Source organism: Delphinapterus leucas, chromosome 17, assembly GCF_059928025.1.
Source record: "Delphinapterus leucas isolate spDelLeu-1000000601 "Yukka" chromosome 17, BTC_Dleu_Yukka2, whole genome shotgun sequence".
Taxonomy (NCBI): Eukaryota; Metazoa; Chordata; class Mammalia; order Artiodactyla; family Monodontidae; genus Delphinapterus; species Delphinapterus leucas.
In genome coordinates, this window is record NC_143145.1 from 79,851,354 (window position 1) to 79,868,171 (window position 16,818).

A 16,818-nucleotide genomic window follows, 5' to 3' on the forward strand; every position below is an offset into this window, starting at 1 on the left:
ACTGTATGAGAAAGTAATTCTAGTTTCTGAATGGAAGGTATAGAGATCTTCATATACAATGTAATTATTTGCAAAATAGTAACCTTGCTTTCATAGTTTAATTGGAAGAAAATGACGGTGAGAGTATATTAAGCTTATGATTTCTTCATATTTCCATTTAATCGTGACGCTTTGCTGTGAATTCATGACACTTTGCTATGGAAAACAAACTTGTTCTGCCTATCTTCCAAAACAGTGGAAAATGAACTTGTTCTGCCTATCTTCCAAAACAATAAAATATCTCTGTAATTAATAGGTGGTCTGTTGTATTAGTCTGATTAAGAATTCATCAGAAGTGAAGCTAGAAGCAGTTTTTTTTCCCTTTCTAAATGAGTGAATCTCTACACAAAGATACAAATTCTCAAAATATGGATGAAACGCGGTAAGCTTCCCTGCTTCCTGCCATCCACCCAAGATCCAGTGGGGAACAAAGCACATGGTACCTAACCAAAGGGCAAAGCTAAGGGTTATAACTTCTCATTTCTTCTGGAAGGGTGTGGTTCATGATGAGAGCAGAGAATGAAGATCAACCTGATATTCTGTGGGTTTTCAAAGATTTCAGATCTTTCCTTACCCCTTAGGAAGAGGAACAGAATGTCTTGTCAGGAATATCAGCTAGGGCAACAGTGACTGCTTGCGGTATTGTTCAAGAACAGTCATTCAGTCACTCAACAAACATGTTTGTCTTCTCTATACTTGGCACTGTGTCAGATGCATGGGACACAGAAGATTCCAGTCCCGACCTTTAAAAAATCCTTTCCTGGGAATTCCCTGGTGGTCCAGTGGTTAGGATTCGTGCTCTCACTGCCGGGGTCCAGGTTCAATCCCTGGTGGGGGAACTAAGATCCTGCAAGCTGCGCAGCCAGAAAAAAAAACCTTTCCTGTTGGTGCAGGACATCATGGTGAAGAGAGAATGCAGGAAGAGAACGCAGTGGAGTGCCTGCCATGTTTAGGCACGTAGCTAGATGTGTTATTATTTATCTTGTCATATTCAACGACTTTGAAAATATAGAGAAAACATGTAACTTCCCAAAAATTCTTTCTCTCTCTATGTTAAAAATTGTTTCAAGTATTGTCTAAATCCTTGGTTTTGGAAATCTGTTTAATTTCACTTCATTATAGTCCTTCTAGTGATTAAAAACTACTACTATTTCAAAATAGGTTTAACAGTACTGATCTCTACATGCTTTAGAATTGAGAAGACAAATGACAAACTAACGGCTGGATAGACAAAATGTTTTGTGTTTAGTTACTATGAGGAAGGAGTCTTCTCAAGGTTGGCAGTAAAGTACCTCAAGTAAGTTGCTGTCTGTTTCTGTATCTATCTGTCTATATCTCTGTCTTTACATCTATCTGTCATCTAACTATACATCAGACCGCACGTCATTATTTAGAAAGTGGAATTCAGGAGAATTTGGTTCATGGCTTATTTTGAATTTGCCTTAATGTATCCATGCCTTAGCTCTTCCAGGCTATAGCTGAGAAGTTACCGACTTCCTAATTCCTTCAGGAAGTGGTATCACTGCCCGTGGCCTAGAGTATGAAATCCTCTATGCAGGTAGTATTCCAGTAAACATGAAACAAAGGGTAATTTTGGTGTTACACCTGGACGGATGTAATTTATATATGCGTTTGGGGGCAGTACAAGTTAGTTTATTTGAGGCAAGAAATATGACTATTTAAATTGAAATGTATGTTCTATTTGTCATTTTTAATGTGCACGTGTAACTTATTAATTCTTCTTCTGAACCAGTGTTTTCCATTGAAGACTATTTCAGTGAAATGGCCCACTGAGGAAAGACTTCTGTGATGGTCCCTTGGAGATTCACAGTGTACATTAACACACTCAAGACTCTGACAAGTCCTGCAGGAGACGCCCCCTCTTAACCCGATGTGGCCCAGTGCTCTTCCCACACATATTTTGTCATGGAAACTTGTTTTTTAAGGACATTCATGTTTCCACAACCCCCCTCTAATACAACTTGGAAACTGTGTCGGTGGGGGGCAAAGTGGCAAAGTCCCTAGAGCTGCTTTGCCAGGACTGGCTTCTGGCCCATGAAGCCAGCCCAACTGCTTGCCAAGCACCTGTACCCACTGCAAGCAGTGATTTCTAAGTGTAGCATAAGTATATCCCTTTAGGTTTGTTTAAATATGTTTTTAATTACCTTGTTGGAATTCCTGGGATGATCGTATGATCATATCTGAACCTGCCATGCTGTGTTCCCATACACACATATGTGTTCATACAAGGTCAGGCTGCCTATCCACTGCTCTGTGTGTACCATATCACTAGATAATGATGTGATTATTGGCTACAGAAATACAAAGTGAAAACATTTTACAACTCCATAGATTTTATAGTTTTGGCAGTATGGCACTTGTGAGTGATTTTTCTCCTGTTTAAGTGAAAGCAACTATAAGGCCAAAAAGAAGACACACTAACATGTATTAATTTTTGTAGCTATCTGGTCATTGTGTAATTGTTCCTTTCCTGCATGAAGTTGATGCGGTATGTAACTAAATATGAAATTAGCCCTTCTGTGCTAGGTCAGAGAAGAGGGAATGCAAACACAATGAAAACACTTTGCCTCGTGACTTAAACGCGCAGACACACAATAAGCACATAATCTCCTTGGCATATATGGAATGACTTTTGAGGCATATCACCGCAGTACCTGTTATTCTGATGTAAAGCTAGTCACTGTTTACACAGCCTGAGTTAACCCATTTGACCTTTTCCTTGAATTGTTCACTGCTCTGCACATCAACAATAAGAATTTTTAAATGGAACCAAAAAAAGAAAATGACTTAAGTTTTTTTTTTTTTTAATTGAAAGCACCTTTTAGGTACTACATTTCATAAAGCTTCTTTGGTCTAAAGCCTCCCCTTGAAAATTTTTGTGAACAGTTTTTGACCTTTTTCATGTTAATGCGGAAAGCAGGGAGTCTGAATGTCTATTCCTATTTCAGAAACTCTGCATCACTACTAACACAGAGAAAAATATTATAATGAGAGGATTCTTTAGAGGAGCTTGGATTCTTTAGGGTTCACCTTACTATCTACTCTGCCTGGAGTAAAATCAGAGTCTCACAGGACCCCACGTCTCCATGGCTGACATGTTTTTAGAGATGGCAGTCGCGTCCTTCCCATAGGGAGAGGATGTGAGGCCACCAGTGCTCACCCCAGCCTGGCCTCCTCCGCCCAGCACACGTGCAGCACCGTTCTTCCTGCGGCTCTCACTCAGTTTTCCTACACCGTTGGGAGGAAATGAGTTGCGTTGCTGGCCGCCTTGTGCAATGAAGTTCCCACGCGGAGTTTCATGTCGCTGTGCATGATGAGCCAGACTCGTGAACGTGCCCGTCTGTCCACGGTGCTGTGCGGAGACCCAGCAAGGGGAGCCCAGGAAGGCCCTACAGTTCGGGGTAACAAGAAGCTCATGCTGACTTATCAACGGAAGAAGCATGACATCAAGGTCACAGAACAAGGGCACAGATGCATCCTCAAGACCTTGTTTTGACCAAGTGACTTTTTTCTCCAGAAGGACATTTCAGCATTTTCTTTCTCCAGCTGGTCTCACCTTTCACCATTTGTTTATCAGCCTCTTCCTCTCACCAGAAGCAGGCAGGTTCATGCCCAAGAAGAAATTCTTTGGGGTTCATTCTTGACGCTTTTCAGCTTCTACTGAAATGTCTAGTTTTTAAGTCAATTAAAAGATTATTAGGAAATGACCGTGTGAAGGTGTGAAAAAAGGGCAAAATTATATTAATTTATGATGGAGTCTAAAATTTCTAAGAGAGATTATTTTTATCCAGTTCATTATTGAGGATAATTCATCACCAACTCTTCAAAAAATCAAAACGTGTTCTATGGTTACTTTGAAGATATATTAATGTGGTTTTATATGACTTCAGAAAGGTATTTTTGAACTCTTTTCTTCCTTATCCAGTTCCATCAGCCAACTTTGTTTCTTTGTGCAAATATCTATGCCAAGGCTCTTTGAGAATATAAAAAGGAAAAATAAAAAACTAAACATACAATCAACAGAAGAACTCCCGAAGTGACTTCCTTTCCAAGTGAGCCACACTGGCTGGTAATCCCCATTAGGGCACTGATGGCATCCACCCCACCCCTCATCTTTTTCTCTCTCTTTGGATGATGAGAAAAGTCACCAAATTAGAGCTTAGCATTTAAGCAAAGAAAAAAAGATGTCATCATACGTCGCACCTCATAAAAGAGGTGCAATGAGCTCAGACGTGCATAAAGTCACGTGGCAAGTGATGAAGGAGGGGTTTTTGAGAGTCAGGAGTAGTAACAGGTGTTGATTCACGTGACCGTTCACGAGTGAACTCAGAGCATCTTCCTAAGGAAAAGCAACACCCGTGTGTCTGTCTCTTAACTCTGCTCTTGTTTGTTCCTCCGCAGAGCTACAGCGAACCCGTTGACGTGAAGACATCTCAGCCTCCGCAGCTGATCAATTCAAAGCCGCCGTCAGTGTTCCCTGGGCCCAGCCAGGCCCACTCAGCTCTGTACCTAAGTTCTCATTATCACCAACAACCAGGAATGAACCCTCACCTAACCACCATGCATCCCAGTCTCCCCAGGAGCATAGCCCCCAAGGCCAATAACCAAATGCCAGTGACTGTCTCTATAGCAAACATGGCCGTGTCCCCCGCCCCTCCCCTCCAGATCAGTCCCCCTCTTCACCAGCATCTGAACATGCAGCAGCCCCTTGGCCCCCAGCTCCCCGTGCAGGTCCAGCCCGCCTTACACCCCCCCGCCGTGCAGCAGGTACGTGCCGCGCCGCGCCGCGCCGCGCGCTGGACTCCCCTTCGGAGCTGCTGGAGGGTCTGTTCATCCAGCGGGGTCGGGGGGGGGGTGCTTGTCCGTTCTTCTGTTTAAGTGGAGAGAGAATGGAAGATCTTCAACAAGTATCTGCTTCCCGAAAAGTAATTCACAGGGGAATTGGGCAGCCTCATACGATCACAGTAGCTTCTGCTTTTCATAATCCCTGGCTTCTTTCCCATGATACCCGTTTTGCTTCATGTTTCTAATCACCCTTCCTGTTTTCTGCCTCTTGAGTAAAGTACATTTGTTGTTTTCAGATGCCACTACTGCTAAAGATCTCTTTGGGGTTGAGAAGTCTGCCTTTAAAATATATGCATATATTGTTTGGAAATGAGAAAGTCTTGATGATACGCCCGTTGAGTCCAATAAATGCTGCAAGATGATGTCAGGCCCACTATTTCTAGTCAGAAATATCAAATTTGGTGCACCCTTAAGAGTCCTAAGAAATGAAAATGTTAACCAGAGTTTTATTTAAAAATGGATATCTGGCTTCTACATAGATTAGAAAACACAGGAGTTTTGGAAGCCTCCCTGCCCACCCCCCAGTGATGGAAACCATTTGTGTGCAATCTTTACCTTAACTTTTCTTTGAAGTCAAGTCTTCCTTTTGGATTTTGGTGTTAGTTTAAAATTTGGGAATAAGGAGCAAATGATGTAAACTGAACGTAAAGCATTTAAAAATCCTAAAAACTTGTTTTAACAAAATAGATCAAGGTAAAGCCTATAAAACATATCAAATTAATCTCTCACTTTTATAATCCAATGACTCTGTTGTCCCAGAGCTGTAATTAAATGTGCAAGGATAGTCTTCCTGTAGGAGCGATATCTAGCCCTCTGTGGACTTCGAGCCTAGAGTTTGCCACAGTGGGGTGGAGAGGAGGCAGAAAGAGCAGTCAAATATAGTAAATTCATCCTTAGTGTTGTCGTCATAGACAGGGTTTCCAAGAGGTGATAGTGACCAACCTTAATACGTTACCCTACCTCATCTTTAATTTCAGAAAATTTACAGCGCAGGTCCTGATGTCGCCTTCATCTCACAGGTGAGGCGACTGAAGCTCAGCAGAGTTGAGTAACATGCCCGTAAAGTCAGAGCTGGAATTCAAACACAACTCTGTTCAGCAATCAGAGCCTGGATTTTTTTTTTTTTTTTTTTTTGACTGTGTTGGGTCTTCGTTGCTGCACGCGGGCTTTCTCTAGTTGCAGCGAGCGAGGGCTACTCTTCGTTGCGTTGCGCGGGCTTCTCATTGAGGTGGCTTCTCTTGTTGCGGAGCTCGGGCTCTAGGCACACAGGCTTCAGTAGTTGTGGCGCACAGGCTTAGTTGCTCCGCAGCATGTGGGATCTTCCCGGACCTAGGGCTAGAACCCGTGTCCCCTGCATTCGTAGGCAGATTCCCAACCACTGTACCACCAGGGAAGCCCAGAGCCTGGATTCTTAAACGCTAGGCCTCTCACTCTTAATCATTCTTGTAAATTCTTAACAGTTTCTTCTGAGAATTGGGAGGGTCTTTACATCCTAGTTAGTTCTGAGATTGAATGGTTGTGGAGAGCAAAGGACTCATCTCTTTACTGAAGTCTTCTTTGGTCCCTAAGCCAAGGATATTGATAAAGCTCAGACAACTGACTTACCCGTCAGCAGACTGGCTGTCGACCCACTGGGGAAAAGCCAACCTCCATCCACCACCCTGCCTTGTCTACAGCGGGGTTTGTGACCAGCAAGTGATGTTCAAAGGGTCCAGTTGCCATTCTTTCCATCAGATGTTACTCTCAATAAGAGGGACGCTCTTTGGGTGTCCTCGCACTTTAATGAACCAGTAGTGTTTGAGTGAAGAGCTAACGCCTCGAGGGACTCGACCTTCAGTCACGTGTTTTGAGTCCTGCCTAGGTGTGCTGCCTGGCTGAGGGCCCGTGTTTTGCTCACAGTGCTGTAGTGAGGGGTGTTTCTCCTCAGAGAAAAGAATACGGAAGTCACGGTCCCCTCCCCGAGCTGAGGGCCAGAGCTCTGTGCAGAGAGAACACCTTTCTACTAACGTATCCACTCAGAGACAGTTCATTTTCCATTTATACTCATACCTTCGATGAGCTGGCTGTGACCAACATTTCAAAATTGCATAAGGCCACACGCGGAAACTTAAGAGATGTGTCTTTCCGTATAGAATCTTAACTGAACAGGAGAAAGTAGAACAGATTGCGTTGGACAGGTTACTCGTCAGCCTTTAAGTCGGTTCTATTAGTGTATCTCGGAAGCGCTCTTATTGAGACGACAGGACCTGCTTTCAATTTACATCAATGATAGAAGACAAAGTGGCATGAACCCAAGATGGAGCGGCAGCACAGCTGCAGAGATCACACTGACTGAACTCGCTTTTAACGATGCCTTGATCATTGTAGACAGTCAATAAAATAATTGTTGAAGGGACAGATGAACAAATGAGTGAATAAAAAATTAGTAGGAAAAGTTTAAATGTTGGAAGAAATTACAGGCTTGTTTGTAGAATCAAATCCTTGGCAGTTTTAAATCTTTTCATTTATTCAAAAAAGATTAATTGAACCCCTTAACATGTGCCAGGCACTGTCAGGGCTCTAGAAATTGAGTGAGTAGTGCATGCATGGAGCTCACATCAGAGTTGGGGCGGGGGGGTGGCAGGTGGTAATAAGATAAACAGATAAATAACTAGGATCCCATGGAAAAAATAAAACAAGGGGGCAAACTGCAGGGTGTGTGGAGGAACGGCAGGTCTTTTGCTGGGATGGATAAAGAAGGCCCCTCTCAAGAGCAGGTGGATGAGAAGAGGAAGCAGCCTTTAAGAATCAGAAGTTGCGGGCTTCCCTGGTGGCGCAATGGTTGAGAGTCCGCCTGCCAATGCAGGGGACGCGGGTTCGTGCCCTGGTCCGGGAAGATCCCACATGCCGCGGAGCGGCTGGGCCCGTGAGCCATGGCCGCTGAGCCTGCGCGTCCGGAGCCTATGCTCCGCAACGGGAGAGGCCACAACAGCGACAGGCCCGCGTACCGCAAAAAAAAAAAAAAAAAAAGAATCAGAAGGTGGGAAGGGTAGATACCAGCAGAGAGCAGTAGCAAGGAAAAGGGGCTCCTGGCTGGAGGACCTAGCTGGGAGGGGCGTGGCTTGTGCAGATGTGGAAAGGAGGCCAGTGGGGAGCCTGGCAAGGAAGGGCGAGTGGTGGGCAATGAGGTCAGATTCATGGGTAGGTCACTGGAGTAGGATCCTGCAGGTTAAGGGGGCTGGAAGCCCCAACGAGTTGACAGCCCTACAGTCAGGATCAGAGAGTCCATCACCGCTCCATGTCACTCAGCTTATTACAGTCACAGCGGTCTGTGGGGCCAGTGTTCATGTCATCCAAGTGGGTCTTTAGCCTGTGGTTGTAGAGCTAATGAATGGGATTCGACCTGTCTGGTCCATCATCTTTATCCTGACAATGTTTGCTTCCTGGGCACAGGGGCCATGTTCCCATTTTCAAACACCAAACAAAGAAAAAAAGAGAAGGAGAAAGTTAATGGCTCCTGTATTTTTAAAGTAGAGTTTCATATTTCAGTATTACTTATTTTATTATCCTTTGGAAAATGAATGTATCCCACAAAAATGATTGTATAGTCCACCAGGAGTAATAGTTTTTTGTTGGTTTTTTTTTTCCTGGAATAATATTTTATACAGTAAGCCCATAGACCTGGGGATTTTTTGGTCCAATTTTCTACTTTTTTTTGTTCACTATATTGTCGAATGATGTTAAGAGAAAAAGAATCATTAATATCTGTCAACTTCCTTTATAACCTTAAGAAAAGAATCTTTGTATGGTATCACACAGACAGATTTTCAATTTCCTTGTGTAACAAACAGCTGCTTTAGGATGTGGGTATAATTTAAAGGTTTAAAAAAGTCACATTGAGATTGATGAATAAATCAGTTGTGAAGACAAAAACATTGATGCCTGTTGAAAATACCTCTCCAGACAGGCAGGAAATGAAATTAGTTCCCAGTAAAGTGTGGATATGAAGATCACTGTTTGGTATTGCTGCAGGCTTTTTTAGGACTTGCTGTGGTGGCACAACAAAACTGCTAGGGCTACAGAAATCTAATTAAAGAGCAAATGTCCCTTCTGACATCAAATTAATCTTTATCATGTTTCCTATTTTTATTTCAATCTGGCACCAGAAAATGAAATTTAAAATTCCAGGCATGCTACAAAACAGTTGGTGATTTTTCTCTTGAGCATTAAAATGCAAAATATTCAGCCTTGTTTAATTAGACTGCTAAGCAAACAGTTTTTCAAAAATTTATATCATCATTGTTGTTTCATATTTACATCAGTAATAAAAACGTCCATAGTTCTGGGTTTGACCTCAGCATCTCTTAATACAGTCTTCAGAAGAATGTTTCATTTTCTAAATTGAAAGCAAGTGAAATAATGGTCTTCAGGCTTTGCTTGTATTTTTCTTGGTCCTTGGTTGTTTTCATACTAGTGATCTTAAATTTAGGCATTGAAGTTAGCTGAATTTTAAATCTTTGAGCTTTGTAGATAACGCATAATTTTGGTTTTATAAACTGAAGTTACCCATTTAATCTTAAAGTGATCACTTAAAAATTAATGTTCTCCTGATATTCTCTCTCCCAAGCTTGAGGGACCATGTTCATTGGATAGGAAAAAAAAAACAATGGTCATTTCCATTTTTTGATTGTGTGGTGTTGGGTGGAAGCAGGTTGATTGATTTTTATTTATTTTTTGCTATCTCATATGTTTCCATACCTTCAACGCGAGATATTTTCAACTACTCTGTTTTTGAGACTTACTTACTTTTAGGTTACGTATTGTTGATTGTGCAAAAATCCAACGTGGAGAACTTTACATTAAAAAGATAGGAAAGCCTTGGTATTTACACAATTATATTCCCCAGGCCTTTCCAAGATTAGCATCAAATAGCCAATGTTAAAATTTATTTATTGGAACACATGATTTATTGACCCACTACTGTGGGTTCGACCCTGAGAATATCCAGTAAGCAACACAAACACTCTCTGGTCACCGGGCAGCCCTGATGACGGGGCTGAAATAAGAGTCAGCGCGAGGCTCTTCTCTCTGGGGACGTTTTCCTGCTGTCTGCCTAGCATCACACAGCATCACATGACACACTCGGGGAAGAGGTCCAGAAAGCTGGACAGTAAGCCCCATAAAGACATTATGGGACCATAATGAAACGGACAGAGTTTGCCGAAGCCAGTGAAACTCCTTGTGTCACAGAGGTACAGGATGGTCTGGAGAAAGAGAGGATGCCAGCCTGGAAAGGCCTGGAGAACCAAATATCCAGTTATATACCTCTCACTTCTCACCCCCCTATTTTGGAAAATGTTTATGGCTGGAGCTGCAGGTGGTGTCTGCATAAACAAGCTCACCTCCCACAAGCCAGTTGTTAGTTTAGGAAACATTCTATTCCTTCTAGTCTGTGTGAGGTCAAGTAGCGCAGCTGGCTGAATACTCTACTTTTCAATGATTTGTCTTTCATGAGCAGCTTTGGTGGGAGTTTGTGTGGACATTGGCTTGAAGTCTTTATCACTTGAATGGAAAATAATATCTTAAAGCCAATATTGAGAATTGAGGACATTTGATAATAGATGTCTTTGAGTCTTTACCCAAGGTACCCTCAAATGAGTGAAAGTCTAAGGAAATAGCTGTAGTTGAAAATCAATTTTCTGTTCATTCTGCTGAATTTTTTTAAAAAGGTAAAAATCTCAACAATAATATGCCTTCAAAAGAAGCTCCCTGCAAGTAAATAGAGAATGAATTGTTTTCAAATCCCTTGATCTTTCAGTGGTTAAGAACCATGTATGAAATCGGCTGCAAAAAGAGACAGCCACAAGATTAATTAAGTTGCTTTTTTGGTCATTTCCAGTAAAGCTTGCTTATGCTGCTCTTGAATTCACCAGATAAGCTAAAAATAAACCTTAGCGTATAATGCTTTTTGTTTACCAGATATAGCTATCTACTTCAGAGATTCTGTCCTTGAATTCTTAATAGCTCTGCAAGGATTAACAGTCAACACTTCACCATACCAGTGTATTAAAAGAACCTTCCTGAAGTCTGATTATTATTTAGTTAATAGACTTTTCAATTTAAAAATATTTGCTCTGTCTTATACTTTTCCTTCTCTGTGTTTTCCACTGGCAAGTTGTTTTGAATCTCCTTCCCTATATTAGTCCAACAACTGTTAAAAAGCTTTGGTTGAAATTTTTAGCTGAGAAAGAAGTACAAATAAAAGAAGAAGCAGATGGTCCCTTTGTGACTGACTGAAGAAAAAGAGTTTTGAGAACAATATGTGAATAGGTGTAGTCTAATAAAACACTCAGCCACCTGCTGCCTGGATCCTTCAAAAAAGATTCTGTTGCATATTCTGGGGATTAACTATTAATGCATCCTTAGGTTTGATAGAAAACATAAACTCTGAGGGGTTTAGGGCCTTTCCCCTTTGTTTTGATTGAGTTGGCTTTTCTAAATTTTAAATTGCTTCTAAATTCAATTTATCTGCTCAAGAGTATAATTCAAGGTTTTCTAACACATGGTTAAATGAAGGAAAGGTAAAAAGGATGGGTGGTGGGCACTTCCTTTCCATCTTTGTTTTAAGTTTTCTGCGTCCTTGGGATAAGCTTGCCCTTTCAGGGACACTAGCAAGAAGGCAGTAGTGTTTGCAAACAATGGATAAATATTTAGGTGCATTTCTCCTTAAAAAGGCACTTTGATCCTTATTTGTGGACTTGCTTTCCCTTTCAGGGATTTAATCTTCCCGACTATCAGACTATAATCAATCCTACGTCTACAGCTGCACAAGTGGTCACCCAGGCCATGGAGTATGTGCGCTCTGGGTGCAGAAATCCTCCCGCCCAGCCCGTGGACTGGAATGACTACTGCAGTAGTGGGTAAGTGGCCAGCCATCGCCACCTGGTGGCAGACAGCTCTCCTAGCAGGCATGTTGTGCCCTGCTCTCTGGTCGTTGGAAAGATCCGTCCTTTCTTCCCGCTTTACAAAAGATAATCTAGAACGGTTCCGTGTTCGTGAAAGCAGAAATTTTTAAGCATCCTTCCAACCATTCCAAGAATAAATGCCTTTAGATCCTGTTGGCTTTTACTGTGCACTTTCCCAGTGCCCAACTCCACCCCTCAAGCTAGAGCAGATAGACACGTCCCCCTTGGTCACCTGTAGCAAGGCTGTCCTGTTAACAAGGCATCATTTGTCTGTTTTCTCTTCGCACAGGGGCATGCAGAGGGACAAAGCACTGTACCTTACCTGAAAATCCGAACACCTCTTCTTTCCACTGAGGCATTCAGGGAAGTCTTTTCACCGTGGATTGCTTTGTATAGTCAAGGCAGTTCTCCATTTTATTAGAAAAATACAAGTTGCTAAGCACTTAGGACCATTTGAGCTTGTGGGTCACCCACTCTGGAAGAAATAGTCATGCTTCTTTATTATTTTTTTAATCCTTTATGGACATTGTTTTTCTTCTTCCCTGAAGGAAATTTGGACCATTCAGATTTTATGTTGGTTTTTTGCTGTGAAGTGCTGCGCTATAGTAACTGCCTTAGCAACTATAGATGTCTTGGATAAAAGTCCTGGATTTTCCATTGGTTTTCATAATGGGTGTTTATATGAAACTACTAAAGACTTTTTAAATGGCTTGATGTAGCAGTCATAGCAAGTTTGTAAATAGCATCTATGTCACACTCTCCTAGAGTATAAAATGTGAATGTTTTTGTAGCTAAATTGTGATTTGAAACTGGCTCATTCCAGTTTATTGATTTCACAATAGGGGTTAAATTGGCAAACATTCATATTTTTACTTCATTTTTAAAACAACTGACTAATAGTTCTATATTTTCAAAATATTTGAAAAAAAAACCGTATTCCCAAACGATTTTCATTTAAAAACAAATTGGCTTTGTCTCATTGATCAGACAAAAAGAAACTAGTGTGAAGGGAAGTGCAAACACGTTTATTTTGTACTGCAGAAAAATTGCTTTTTTGTATCACTTTTTGTGTAATGGTTAGTAAATGTCATTTAAGTCCTTTTATGTATAAAACTGCCAAATGCTTACATGGTATTTTATTAGATGCAGAAACAGATTGGAAACAGCTAAATTATAACCTTTACATGCGGCTCTGTATCATTATTTCTTCATACTGTGTCTGTATTTAATCTTTTTTTATGGAAACTGTTGCGCCTATTTATGAAATAATAAATATAGGTGTTTGTAAGTAAATTTGTTAGTATTTGAAAGGGTTTCTTTGATGTTTTAACTTTTGCTGGCAAAAAAAAAAAAAATTCACGCTTGGTGTGAATACTTTAGTTTTTACAGTGAATAAAGCCAAATCTACTTTTCATTTTAGCAGCAAACTAAAGTAACCAACCCTTATTTCTATATTTCTTTGGTTGACACAAACGAAAAACTATGATATTTAAGAACTTTCTTCATAAAATAGAACAGAGAATCGCCCTAAAAGTCACATAGGCTCCAAGGCTAAACAGATGGGTCTCTATCTGAAAGAAAAAGGTGGCTTCTTGGTTCTCAGCTGGTTTTAGTCAATCTGTAAACTCCCTCCCCGCCCCATAAAAAAGAATTAAAGTCAAATCAATCAAATTCTGCAAGCTGCATGCTTTTCACAAAATCCAGAAAACATTTAGGAATTAAACCGGGGGTTGGGGGGGAGGAATGAAAGGGGAAGCATACTGTCAAGAATATATCTAAAAATGAAAGGTGAGTAACCAGACAGGAAAAAGGAAAGGGGAAGCAGTCCCAATTCGAAAACCGTTGATAGAAATTGAGGTTCTTGCTGTCATTTGTGCCTCTACAAGCTACTGTCTTTTCAGAATTCCTGGGTCTTCCAGGAGAATTCTGAGGGTACTGGAGATCTGCTAAAGAACAAAAAGCATTGAGAATCTGGCTGAAGGTTTGCATAACTTTTACATCAAAAAGAGCAAATTACACCCTTACAGAGGGTTCTATCAAGAAAGCTAGTCTGGTTGGAAATCAAGAGAATGGCTGGTGTCTTTTTCGTGGAATGTGTGAAATAAACTTAGCAATTTAACTAAATACAAATATATGCATTGTGTAATCCAGTCAGAATTAAAAAGACAAAAGGTATGCTTGCTTTGGAATGATTTTAGGCATTGTACAACCTTGAATCAGCTGAGCATGTAATAACAAATAAATAATGCAGATCCAATGTGATTATTAAAATGACTGTAGCTGAGAGCTCTAATTTTCCTGTCTTGAAACTGTATAAGAACTCATGTGATTAAGTTCACAGTTTATTGTTTGTCTGTTTAGTATTTTAGAAATATACCAGCGCTACTGATTACCTAATGTCTTTTATTTATTATATTATGATAAAGTAACATTTGCCCTTGTGTTAAGTCTAAACTGAGAAGATAATTACCGGGGTGAGAACAACCAGCTTTGACTTTGACAGGTGGGTTGTACAGGAAAGTACAATGTTGTTTACAGTTTTTCTAGAGCAGGTGTGCAACCAGGGTAGAGAGAGTATTGAAACTCGATACCAAAAACAGTAAAAAATAAATATAAATAAAAGAAAACATCATAAATTAAAATTCTGACCATGCATGACCATATTCTATTTGGATATCCATCAATCTCTAAAAGACAGACCCAGCCAGATGAGGGATCCCAAATAAATTTCATGGCAGAAGCGATCAGGCACAGAAAGGATGAACAGCTGCCCCAGCCACAGGCGTTCCTTCCTGAAACACTGAGAACGCCCTCTGTCAGGTGTTGCCTGAGAAATCCTCTACTTTTAAGGAAGCCAGAATCCAGCCTGAGCCCAGCAGCTATTAGCTTGTAACCGTAAGGACCAGTGATGGTGTCCACCGAGTTCCCTGCTATGTAGCCTTCCGCAGGATCCCGGGACCTCCAGTAAAAGCATTCTGAGAGACTCAACAATAATGCTGATCATCGAATATCTTTTCCAACACACCAAAGTCAAAATTATAACTCATTAGAAAAGAAAAAAGACAAAAAGGTGTGACAGCGGCTAGGAGAGGTTGAGTTGTCTCTCTAACATCCACAAGAAAGAATAATCTAAAATCCCAATTCCCATTCTAATGTGAATGAGCTGACAATGGAAAAACAGTCAAATAATGACTTTCAGCTACGCAAATTATCGAACAGAGCTAAGGATGAAAGCTGGGCTCTGTGCTTGTTTCTACCTTGTTGCCTTAAAGGAAAGGAGTCCCTTCTGACTGAGGCATCAGTGGTCCGTCAACGGTCATGACAACAAAGAACTGTGTGTCCTGACTCAGATTCATTGCTAAGAAATTTTTTTAATTTATTAATTCAAAATTTAAAATAGGCACATCAACAATCCATTTACCTTTCCTGTGGACCTTTAGCCTTTTGCAAGAGAGTTGCCACACATGTTTGGAAGGTAATTAGATTTAGCCGTATGAAATTGCCCATATACAACCCCTTTACCTACAACCCCTTTACCTACAACCCCTTTGCCTACAAAATGGCAATTTCATACGGTTCCACCCAATATGGTTGAGAACTAGAGACGATGGGATTTTGGATACAACGTCGATATGATTTCAGATGGAGTTAGAAGTTCTTTACAAAGTCCCAGGAGAAAAGACTCAAAGAAGTAATGTTGTGCTTGTTTACAAATGCCCCACTTCCAGTCGGTCCCAGACAGCTACGTTCAACCAAACAAAGAATATTTCAAATTACCAGATTCCAGGAAACCCCAATAAACGTCCTATTTCTTTGTTATATTAAAAATATTAATGTGGAAATTTGTAATGATTATCTGCTGGAACATGAAAGTTTTTGTTACACACAGATGTTCTCTTAATGCTTATTTGTTGAAAGGGGATTTGATCTGCATTTTCTTATTCCATTCATAACTCTCATTTTAAGGTAACTACAGAAACACAGAGAAATTCACCTGTTTTGCTGATGGCGGAACATTGAAATAATGGCAAGGCAAGGTACAGAATTCACATCATAAGTTTAATCCCCAAACATTTATTACCCTGAGTCACCTAATGGGTGAATCCATGTGAGTCACCCAACAGTACAAATCTGTTTCCCTAAGATAGAATAACTTCTTTACCTCCAAAGCAACTTGGAATGTCATAGCGCATAGTAGGTGCACAATAAATACAATGATATGTAGAAAAGTCAGTGGCACATCACAAATTATCCTCATCACATAGCAGTTCTATGGTGTTTCCTTGATCATTTAAAAGCTCTTTAAATATAGAAGGGAATTAAATATTACAGACGAGAACTGGGAGGTGAAGAAGAATGGAAATTTTTCATTAAAATTTTTTTTGTAACCTAAGGTTACAAAAAGATTGAAAGAAGGAATTTTAGAATGAGTTATGCTGTATTCTTTGGGTCTACATAATCAAACAAGAGTTTCTAGTTACAAACAAAATAAAAGATGGAACATACACTAGTCTCATCGAGAAAATGAGAAGCCAAGGAGAAAAAAAGGTGTCAGACAAGTAGGAGTGTTGAGCGCAGGAGAGAAATTTCAGGAGCCAAGTTTATAGAATGCTAAATTAAAACATTGATGAACATCGGGATGTTGGGTTGTTTTTCTAATTACCAAGTGAAAGTATGACTTGTTGTAACAAATAAAAGACCCTTTATCCTGGACTCTATTTAAATTACACCAGGATGAGAAGAAGTGGTCCTTTTTTTAACTATTTTTAAATTTTTTTATTGGAGTAGAGTTGCTTTACAATGTTGTGTTAGTTTCCGCTGTACAGCAAAGTGAATCAGTTATACATATACTGTATCCACTTTTTAGATTCTTTTCCCATATAGGCCACTACAGAGTATTGAGTAGAGTTCCCTGTGCTATATAGTAGGTCCTTATTAGTTATCTATTTTATAGATAGTAGTGTGTCTA

General features: G+C 40.4%; 1 protein-coding gene across 4 annotated transcripts in view; it reads left to right on the plus strand.

Annotated features, from left to right (window-relative positions):
- TOX (thymocyte selection associated high mobility group box) overlaps positions 1-14,241 on the plus strand; it is a 297,820-nt gene extending 283,579 nt beyond the window's left edge. For all 4 annotated transcript variants that reach the window (XM_022556827.3, XM_022556826.3, XM_022556828.3 and 1 more), the window contains 3 exons: positions 4,462-4,827; positions 11,659-11,804; positions 12,139-14,241. In XM_022556827.3, coding sequence (XP_022412535.2) covers positions 4,462-4,827; positions 11,659-11,804; positions 12,139-12,175 — 549 coding nt within the window. In that variant the 3' untranslated portion in view covers positions 12,176-14,241. The remainder of the gene's footprint in view (positions 1-4,461; positions 4,828-11,658; positions 11,805-12,138) is intronic.
- Positions 14,242-16,818: the final 2,577 nt, after the last annotated feature.